This window comes from Austrofundulus limnaeus, unplaced genomic scaffold (assembly GCF_001266775.1).
Source record: "Austrofundulus limnaeus strain Quisiro unplaced genomic scaffold, Austrofundulus_limnaeus-1.0 Scaffold1547, whole genome shotgun sequence".
NCBI classification, from domain to species: Eukaryota; Metazoa; Chordata; class Actinopteri; order Cyprinodontiformes; family Rivulidae; genus Austrofundulus; species Austrofundulus limnaeus.
Window position 1 is genome coordinate 29969 of NW_013953949.1, and position 11177 is coordinate 41145.

Genomic DNA, 11177 nt, shown 5'->3' on the forward strand with positions numbered 1-11177 from the left:
TGACTGAGCTTCTCAGCCTTTCTCTAAGGGAGAGCCCAGACACCCTGCAGAGGAAACTCATTTCAGCTGCTTGGATCTGTGATCTCCTTCTTTCAGTCACTACCCAAAGCTCCTGACCATAGATGAGGGTAGGAACGTAGACCGACTGGTAAACTGAGAGCTTTGCCTTCTGGCTCAGCTCTCTCTTCACCATGACTGGTACAACACCCACATCACTGCAGATGCAGCACCAATCCACCTGTTGATCTCCTGCTCCAKTCTTCCCTCATTCATGAACAAGACCCTGAGATWCTTAAACTCCTCCACTTGGGGCAGAACCTCCTCCCCGACCCGGAGAAGGCACTCTACCATTTTACTTCAATAGGACCACATCATCCACAAAAAGCAGAGATGTGATCCTAAGGTCACCAAAAAGGATCCCCTCAACACCTTGGCTTCTCCTAGAAATTCTGTCCATAAAAGTTATGAACAGAATCAGTGACAAAGGGCAACATTGGTGGAGTCCAACTCTCATCAGAAACAAGTCAGATTTACTACCGGCAATGCGGACCAAGCTCTGGCACCGGTCATACAGGGACCTAACAGCCCATATAAACGGGCCTGGTACCCCATACTCCCGAAGTACCCCACACAGGAGTCCCCGAGGGACAYGGTTGAACACATTCTCCAAGTCCACAAATCACATGTAGACTGGTTGAGTGAACTCTCATGAACCCTCCAGGACCCTACTGAGGGTGTAGAGCCGGGCTAGTGTTCCACGACCAGGACCAAAACCAGACTGGTCTTCCTGAATCCGATTCAACTTTCTGATAGTCCCTCCTCTCCAGGAACCCTGAACAGACCTTACCAGGGAGGCTCAGAAGTGTGATACCCCTATAGTTGTAACACACTCTGTGGTCCCCCTTTTCAAAAACGGGGAACACCACCCTGGTCTGCCATTCCAGGGCAACTGCCCCCGATGTCCACACAATGTTATAGAGTCATGTCAACCAACACAACCCCACAACATCCAGAGCCAAAAGGAACTCTGAGTGAATCTCTTCCACCCCCCGGTGTCCTGCCACCAAGGAGCTTTTTAACCACCTCAGTGACCTCAGCACCAGAGATTGGACCCAGGGTCCCCAGGCTCTGCTTCCCCAAGGGAAGATATGTTGGTGGGATTGAGGAGGTCTTTGAATTATTCCCCCCTCGACCCACAATGTCTTGAGTTGAGGTCAGCAGCGCACCATCCCCACAATAAACAGTGTTGATGGTGAACCACTTTCCCCCCTTGAAATGCTGGATAGTGGACCAGAATTGCCTCTAAGACGTATGGAAGTCTTTYTCCATGGCCTCTCTGAAATCCTCCCATGCCTGAGTTTTTACCTCAGCGACCACCTGAGCCACAATCCACTTGGAGTGCCGATACCCATTCGCTGATTCTAGAGTCCCGCAGGCCAAAAAGACGCGACTGGACTCCGTCAGCCTGACTGCATCCCTCACCAGAGTCCACCAGGGGGCTTAAGGGTTACTGCCACGACAGGCACCTACAACCTAACTACCACAGCTCTGGTAAGCCACATCAACAATGGAGGCACAGAGCATGGCCCACTCGGACTTCTCCAGGAGGTGTGAGTTGAAGCTTTGTCTGACAGGAGATTCTGACAGACGTTCCCAGCTGACACTCACTATATGTTTGGGTCTTCCAGGTCTGACGCGCATCCTCCCCCACCATCGGAGCAGCTCACCACCAGGTAGTGGTCAGTGAACAGTTCAACCCCTCTCTTCACCCAAGTGTCCAAAACATGCAGCCGCAGATCAGATGAGATGACAACAAATTTGATCATCGAACCGTGGCCTAGGGTATCCTGGTGCCAAGAGCACATATGGACACCCTTATGCTTGAACATGRTGTTGGTTGTGGACAATATATGACAAGCACAGAAGTCCAATAACAAAACACCGCTAGGTTTCAGATTGGGGGGGCCATTCCTCCCAACCACACACCTCAAGGTCTCATTGTCATTACCCATGTGAGCATTGAAGTCCCCCAGCAGGACAAGGTAGTCTTCATTAGGAGATCTCTCCAGCACCCCATCCAAGGACTCCAGAAAGGGTGGCAAATCTGTTGTTAGGCACATAGACACCAACAACAATCAGGACCCGTCCCCCCACATGTAGGCGGAGGGAGGCTACCCTCTCATTCACTGGGGTGAACCCCAACATACAGGAACCAAGATGGGGGGCAATACGTATACCCACTCCTGCTCGTCACCTCTCAGCATGGGCAAATCCAGAGTGGAAGAGTGTCCAACCCCTCTGGAGGAGACTGGTTCCAGAGCCAGAGCGGTGCATCGAGGTGAGTCCAACTATATCTAGTCTGAACCTCTCAACCTCACACACCAGCTCAGGCTCCTTCCCCACCAGAGAGGTGACTTTCCACGTCCCTAGAGCCAGCTTCTGTAGCCGAGGATCAGACCGCCAAGATCCTCGCCCTCGACCACTGCTCAACACACAAGGCACCTGACCCCACCACCATAGTTGGTGAGCCAATGGGAAGTGGGTTTAACTTTGGCTTTTTTCTCATTTCTAAATTCATTGGCTGTGTCTCAATTCACGGGCTGCATTCTCATAAGTTTATAGCCCACCTGGACCACATGGGCCTCTCAACAGCAGCCTTGTGTCTGCATGCACTGAAGTCTCCCTCCCTTCCAAAATCTTTCATGAATCCAAACAATAATAGAACGTCCTGGTCACACCCTGGGCAATACCTTATACATCAGAAATAGGCATGTCAACAAATTACTTTTCCATATTGTCACCATATTGTCATCATACGCTCTGTGTGGATCGACACCATATGCCCATCTGGCACAATGCTTGTGTCAGATGAACAAGATATTGCATCATTTCAATCACAGACTTGTGAATAGAATTGAATCGAAATTGTATCGTGACAGACTTTCTAACATTGAAAAACACTGTATTGGCATACAAACAAATCAGTGTAAATTCATAGTGAGACAAAGCTGAAGATTTACACCATGATCAATGAGGTGTAATTGTTTTGTACCTGAAAAGCCCAAACCATGTTTCCACTTCCACAGTGTTTGACTGTAGGGATGGTGTCTATCAGTTCAAACTCCTTGGTTGGTTTGATGTCATTGTTTAGGTATTCCTTCATTGGTTGGCATAACGTGTGGCCATTGTTTCAGTACACTGGGATTGGTCTGTTTGATGTGTGGGCATTGGGCCTTTAATGTGACAGTCACATGTTTGTGTGGCAGGAACAGTTTAAAAGCAGCACAGACACATCCAGTATTCATTTAACAAGATACTCTCTGAGTTTAGAGATGCACTATTAGGACTCAAATGTACACCTGATTATACTGACTGAATCTGAAAGTGATGGGTTTGAGCTGTTAGTCTCAGATTATCTCAGATTATTATGTTTTGAATTACTGTAATCTGACTTGTTGCTGATTGGGCTGATGAATCAGCTGAACTTTGATATTTGCTTTTATTAGGTGAACAAACCTGTAAGAAAAGTAACATGAACTCAACAGAGATTTCATATTTCATTCTTGGTGCTTACTTTGACACTAAACAGTTCAAATACCTGTTATTTTTAATCATTATGTTTTGGTATATTTTAATTGTTGGTTGTAATGTTGTTCTGATTGTGGTTATCTGCATTAACAGGAGTTTACATGAACCTATGTACATGTTTCTGTGCAGCCTGTTTGTAAATGAACTGTATGGTAGTACAGGCTTGTTTCCATTCCTGCTGATCCAGATTCTGTCAGACGTTCACACTGTTTCTGCTCCGCTCTGTTTCCTGCAGGTTTACAGTCTTCATTCATATGTGGCTGCGGAATTTTACAACTTAACCATCTTATCTTATGACAGATATCTGGCCATTTGTTTCCCACTGCAGTACAACTCAGTAATGACAATGAAGAAGGTTGGTGCTCTGGTTGCAGCAGCATGGATAGCTGCATTTCTTGTAGTTGTAATCACAGTATCATTGAGTTGGACTCTGCAGTTGTGTGACAACATCATACACAAAGTTTACTGTGACAACTACTCCATTGTTAAACTGGCCTGCTCTGATATCACATTTAACAATATATATGGCCTGCTAACTGCTGCTTTTTCTGTTTATGTTCCGTTTACTTTAATTTTTTACACATATATGAAAATCTTTAAAGTCTGTTTCTCTGGATCCAAACAGACTCGACAGAAAGCTGTCAGTACCTGCACGCCTCACCTGGCCTCTCTCRTCAACTTCTTATCTGGAGTTTGGTTTGAAGTTTTACAGAGTAGACTTAACATGAACAGTGTTCCTAATGTTGTAAGAATTGTTTTATCATTGTATTTTCTGAYATGTCCACCACTKTTTAACCCTTTAATATATGGCCTGAAGTTGTCAAAAATACGTAACTTGTGGAAAAGTTTATTATATATTAGATGGGGATAGAAGTGTCTTTCAGGGGGTAGATAATAGACAGGCAAGGCAACTCAAAGTGCATTACACAAAAAGAATCATTCTTTATGAAATGCAAAAGTGGGAAAAAAAGAAAACAGTAAAAGCTTTATAGAAAAACAAAAATGTAAAATTAAAAACGATCACGGAATGAAAATATTAACAAAACATAAACGCAAATTCTGATAAAGATATAAATACAACGGCATTGAATCCTTTTCCTTTTATCAATCAAAGGCAGCAGAGCAAAGGATGGTCTTCAGCTTAGTTTTAAAAGAACACACAGTTGGAACTGTATGGCTGTTTTCTGGGAGTTTGTTCTACATACAGTATTTGGTGCATAAAAACTGAATACAGTTTGAATGCATGTTTGGTTCTAACTCAAGGGACAAAGAGCAGATTTCATCTAAATGACCTCAGTGGTCTGGACTGTTCACAATGCAGTCAAAGAAGTATTTTGGGCCTAGACAATTCAGTGCTTTCTAAACTGGCAATATGATTTTAAATGCAATTTTCTGATCAACAGGGAACAGGTGCAAAGTCCTCAAAACTGGACTGATGTGATCTAATTTCTTGATCTTTGTTAAGACCCCAGCAGCAGCGTTCTTGATCAGTTGTAGTGATCTGATTGAGTTTTTAGAAAGAGCCAATAAATACTCCACTGCAATAGTCAAGTTGACTGAAAGTACACCCTAAAAACAGAGTTGGATTTACTTAACCATGTGTCAACTGGTTCCACTTAACTGAGTTGAGTAAATTCAAAGCAACATACTCATGTTCTTTGGTTACAAATTGGGTATACTGCTTTGGATTTACTCAGCTCAGTTAAGTGGAACCAGTTGACATAACATGGTTAAGTAAACCCAACATTTCKTTTCTTAGAGTGTACATGCATAGACGTGTTTCTGTATGTCCTGTTGAGTCATCAGTCCTTTAATTCTGGCTATTTACTACAAGGTTGGACCAGAGCGGAATGGAACCATATCCAACGTAAAGTAGGGGTAAGATCTGAGCTACAGGCATCATGTACGTAGATGTTAAAGAGAAGAGGACCCATAATGGAGCCTTGGAGAACTCCACATGTAACTTTGGGGCGGCTGTGGCAGAGTGGTCCTGTAACTGTTGGGTTGCCAGTTCAGTCCCCCATTCCAGCTGTCATTGTGTCCTTGGGCAAGACACTTCTCTCAACTTGCCTACTTATGGTTAGGTGTTACAGCTGGCTATCTGTGATTGGTTGTAAGCATGTCACATGATGTTATATCGGCTGTTTCCGCTGAGGGGGGCCAGTCACAACACGACAGACTTCCTGACTGACCGTCTGCTGTGTTGTTGCTCAGAATTAAATCACTTGACCACCATACACGCAGACTTTCTGTGCATTTATTCCAACGTTTTTCTGCATTCTTGGTAAATCGTGCCACAACACACATAAACATTTAATTTAGCTATTTTATTTTTGTATTTTTTATCCCAAAAAATAGTGGACGGGCAGCGCCCTAGCACCCTCTATTGACCNTAGGGGTAAGATCTGAGCTACAAGCATCATGTAGATGTTAAAGAGAAGAGGACCCATAATGGAGCCTTGGAGAACTCCACATGTAACTTTGGGGCAGCTGTGGCAGAGTGGTCCTGTAACTGTTGGGTTGCCAGATCAGTCCCCCATTCCAGCTGTCATTGTGTCCTTGGGCAAGACATTTCTCTCAACTTGCCTACTTATGGTAAGTGGTAAATGGGCTGAACTTATGTAGTGCTTTATCAAGACCCATTAGACCCCAAAGTGATTTACACTACATTCACTCATTCACACACATTTACACACTGATGGTAAGCTACATGGCAGTCAGATGACCCAAGGGCACCAGTGCATGGTAGCCCTGCCTCTGTCAGTGTGCCCCAGGGCAGCTGTGGCTACAATGTAGCTTACCATCATCAGTGTGTGAATGYGTGTGTGTGACTGTAAGTGTAAAAGGCTGTCGAGTATGATGGGACTTGATAAACCACTATTTAGTTTACCATTTGTTCAGCTCAGATTTGTAGTGACTGACACAAACAAGCTCCTGTCTTCCAGGTATGATTTGAGCCTGTTTAGTGCTGTACTAGAACTGCCAATCCAATATTTCAAAGCTGGGCAACAAAGTAAGATGAGTTGAGAACCTGAAGAGCAAAGCTTTGATCTTCTGCAATAAATTTGAAAGACGTATTATGTCCACTTCGAATCCTGCTCTTGGGATTGAGACAAACCCCAATGACTAAGCCAAGTACTGTAAATGAGTCTGGTAGTCAGTGAAAAAGTTGAAATCTGTAGAATCATGGGTGGAGTCAGCTATCTAGGTTTTGCAGCTGGTGGAAAAAACTTAGCTGAACCAGGTAGATTGGCCTGGTAGATAGACAGTGGGGAAAAAAATCCTCAGCTTGAACTTTTTTCCATACCCAGGAGGTGGGCATGAGGATGGGGGGATTTTTGTATGTGACACACTTTGTGGCTCAACAAAGGCATATCTGACTCAGCTATTGAGCTAACTGGCTACACAACACAGCGTGGCAACAGAACAATGGACTCTGGTAAGAGCAGAGGACAGGGTGTTTGTGTTTCTATCAATAATAACTGGTGCAAGAATATTGCAACTGTAGACAGCTACTGCTCCCCTGATCTAGAATACATAACTGTGAAATGTAGACCACATCCGAGCTTTGATTGATTGATTGATTGATTGATTGATTGATTGATTGATTGATTGATTGATTGATTGATTGATTGATTGATTGATTGATTGATTGATTGATNTTGATTGATTGATTGATTGATTGATTGATTGATTGATTGATTGATTGATTGATTGATTGATTGATTGATTGATTGATTGATTGATTGATTGATTGATGATGACTTTATTGTCATTGTACGGATCACAATGAAATTACAGTTAACACCCATTCAAGAAAACACACACGACAAAAACATCATATCATTAGGGAGGCTTCCTTAAATTTTGAATCGGACATTTGTCACTCACAAAATCCTCATTGTTATGTGTGCCAAATGTCCTGTTTTCCCTTTTATAGAAATTGGACATTTGGCACTGTCATGGAAATCTTTATTTTATCTAGGTAGAAACATGAGATCCAAGAATAAAAAAGTACTCCGTGAAATGGTCAACAAGGTTTATTGCAATTGCAAGGCACACATCATGTCACACAGGGCACTGGCACAAAATGTGTGTACCGAGGCAGTTTCAAATACACTCATTTATACAGCATGTTATCCAAGCAGACAAACTGGACCAAGGAGAGAATGTTTGATAAACAGCAACAAGAATGATTACTTTTAACAGATATTGTCCTGATCCTAAAACTCTTTGTCCGAGGGAAAACAGAAGATAGAGTAAAATTATAAAACATAATGACATTTTAAAGTAAGCAAAAGAGGTCATTGACACTTGGCCTGAGAAGAAGTGTAGGACTTTAAAGGATAATTTATTTTTCCAAGACAGGCACACAATACAAATAGGAAACCTGTATGCGCTAAATATCCCATTCAAAAGTTATGGAAGCCTCCCTTAATTTTGAATGGGACATTTACCACATGCACATGCATTTTGGAAGGTAACTTCCCCAGGGACATTTGGGAAAAACAGTGCTCCGCATGGTGGCCGTTTGGCGGTACTGGGACATTTGGGAACAGTTTCCCAAATTTTCTTCTGGGCTAACTGTGGGGGCCACAGAAAAGGGATCAGAGCCTATGCGAAGTCCCTGGCCCGGAGAATGCCCCTGCACTGGTCCCTGATTTTTAGGAGCATTGGTTCAGCCGTGGCTGAATTTTGAATTTAAGACATTTGGTGCAATAACCTTTTCATGGACCGTGTGCCAAATGTTCAGCTTGGCCCTAAGGGAGAATGACAGATTTTTTTTATTTCCATTTTGGATGAGAAAGGCTGTGGGACAAAGACTCTAATGAATTATAACTAATATTTGAGTTAGCATTAATTAATAAATCTATTGCATATTTTAAGTTGTGTTCACATTATATAACAATATTTGTTTTACTTTTGTAGGGGTTTTGGGTATATTCAAAAATGGATAATTTGTGAATTATTTAAAAGAGCAAATTATCTGACCTCGAGGCACCAGGTTCTTAATTCGATCAAGGATTGACCCAGGAAAGAGATGAAAACCTGTAACTTTATTGTAATCAGTCTCACAATAAATGTACCCAAAATCGTTTGATGAGTTCTTTGTCTTATCAGAACCATTAATACTTGATCAAGACACAAAAGTGACATTAGCTTATGTTGGCAGGTTCTCCACAGGCCATTTATTTACAGATTAAATGTATTTACAGCTATGGTGAGTAATGAGTGATGACATGTTGAACCAGGTAAAACTGACAAAGTTTGAAATCACAAGTGAATAAACAAACAAGCAGACAAACAAATAAAATAAACACTGAGAGGTGAGTTTGAGGTTTGGAGTGAGGGGAGGTGAGTTTTGCTTTTAGCTGAGGATTTAACTAAGGGCGTCCTAGTTAAATTAGGGAGAAAAATCATTTAGTTTATCAAATCTCATACAAAGATAAGAATCAAATTACGTCTGAGCACCTGTTTGTCACCAGGACAAATGTTCACTTTTACCCTTTTGTTTCCACCGTGTGGGTACCAGGAGGGAAGTCAGCGAATGAAGGTCATCTCTGGGGGTCGTTCCCCAGGTAGACTCTTCATGCAAGCTGGATGTCAGGCGGTCTGCCTGCAAAACTCGACTGGGCCCGTGGTCAGAGAAGGGGGTCACTCCCTGGTGACAACATGGTCCGTTCTTCTTTAGGCGGCTGCAAGACTTCTTAATATGATTTCAACTTTGTAGAGAAAACGAACTAAAAACGACAGGAGTCACAATTAGCTTATTTAACTTCTATAAAATCAAACTCAGATGTTGAGTCGATATTAAATGTTGGCTTTTCGTTAAACCAGCGGGAGATGCAGAAGACCACCATCCTGCCCAGCCCATGGGGAGGGGCTGGCAGGCAGGGCCTCTGCTGAGCTTCTGGAAAACTGTTTCTGGCTTCTGATGTTGAAAAGATCTCTTTCTCTGTCTTCTTAGAGATTGGGAGTGCACTAAGCTTTTTAAAACCTCTGTTATGGGCGGAGTCAAGGTTTTAGTTGACCAATAAAAATGTTTCACCTTATACAGGAAAAGTTTTTTAACAAATCAAATCTGTTTTGGAGGGAAATTTTACTTTGAAAACAAAACAAGGAGGATTTTAGTTTGACCATCTCACATCTAATTAAAGGGAGAGACATCTGCTTGCCTCAGTAAAATAAGAGTGTCACACTTTTAATTTAAGATTCAAGTCCTAAAGTTTCTAAGGATTAAATCATGGAATAAAAAACACAACTTCTTCAGGAAAACATTTCATCAAAACAATTAGCACCACACAGTTATTGAATAATTGACTATCTTTTATGGTCTTTTTGTTCTTTTTTGTAAGAAAAATGGATTAGATGACGTTCTTTGCAGTAAGACAGAAAACATTAGATACACAGATTCCTTTATCTTTTCTCCTTTTTATCACATTTAATGAAGAATGTAGATTCCTTTGTTCTCAGTCACGCCGAAGAGTCTGGTTAAAGGCATTTATGATCCCTTTGAAGAGGAACCAACAGTCTTGTGCTTATAGGGGGGATGGAAGCAACAGAACTTGTGGGGTTCGGAACAGGAATGTGGCAATTCTTACCTATTAACGGTAGGGCATCAGGACGTCTGGTGGGGGTTTGTGTGAGAGATGTTAATTCAAGCCACAAAGGAAGTTCCATGCAAAAATCTTAAGAAGTAGTCTGAAGTCAAAGTGGGGTTTTCTTCCTTTCTGAGCTGTTGTCATAGGAACAAGTGAAATCTAATCAGAAATGATGATTTATATGCAGGAAAATGCTACACTTTATTAGTATAATCACAGACAAAAATATGTCCATATCATTAAGCACAATTTATTAAAGCACTTTTACGATCAACAAGCATTACAAAGGACATTTAGTTTGTCTATTACCTGTTTTCATTCATGCTGGTACAGATCCTGTTGCTTGAAAAAGAAAGCAGTGAAAGCAAAACAAAGCATTAGCCTCGCTAAAAGCAGTTCGCTTTGCCATGTTGTTGCTAATCCAGGTCCAGGAAATTGACAGAGTGTAACCTCTCTGTCTGTCTTAACTCTGCTGCTTTTCATGTCTGTCTGATGGGTCCATGCTATTTTACTTTACACTTCTCCTGTTGTGTTCTTTTCAAAGGTTTTGTTTTAGGAGACTCGGCTGAGTTGTTTAGCTCCACCATTTCTTAACTGGTTAGTTTTGGGAGCTGCACTGCTGTACTGTAAATGACGTTGACCCACTAACTGCATGCAAATCATGTTCTGGGCAGTTGACCAGAGACTCCCTCTTCTTTTGCATTGAGGACCTACTGCGCATGCCCAGGTGTTAACATGAGTCTTCACTAGTAAAGATTTCTGCGCCCTGGAGTAAACCGGAAGTGATTCAACACGACAACGCTAATGAGTGAAATGAAAATTTATTCATCCATAACTATAAGATATTTATAATGCACATTGTTATGGATTAATTATGTATATCTGTTCTACCTTGACACTGTCCAGTAATCATATCTCATGTTAACTAGTTTCGGCTGTTTTACTCTATCGGCCCAGACTTCAAGACTCCAGCAATGCATGACCTCT

The 11177-nt window shown here is 42.1% G+C and overlaps 2 protein-coding genes across 2 annotated transcripts in view; both read left to right on the top strand.

Annotated features, from left to right (window-relative positions):
• The first annotated feature begins 3532 nt into the window (after positions 1-3532).
• Positions 3533-4459, top strand: LOC106535740 (olfactory receptor 1F12-like). Its single transcript, XM_014032814.1, has one exon. It carries the CDS (start codon positions 3533-3535, stop codon positions 4457-4459), a length of 927 nt encoding a protein of 308 aa, XP_013888268.1.
• Positions 4460-8816: 4357 nt separating this feature from the next.
• Positions 8817-11177, top strand: part of LOC106535741 (olfactory receptor 1F12-like) — a 3976-nt gene continuing 1615 nt past the window's right edge. Inside the window, exons 1-2 of the mRNA XM_014032815.1 lie at positions 8817-8840; positions 9122-9264. Coding sequence (XP_013888269.1) covers positions 8817-8840; positions 9122-9264 — 167 coding nt within the window. The remainder of the gene's footprint in view (positions 8841-9121; positions 9265-11177) is intronic.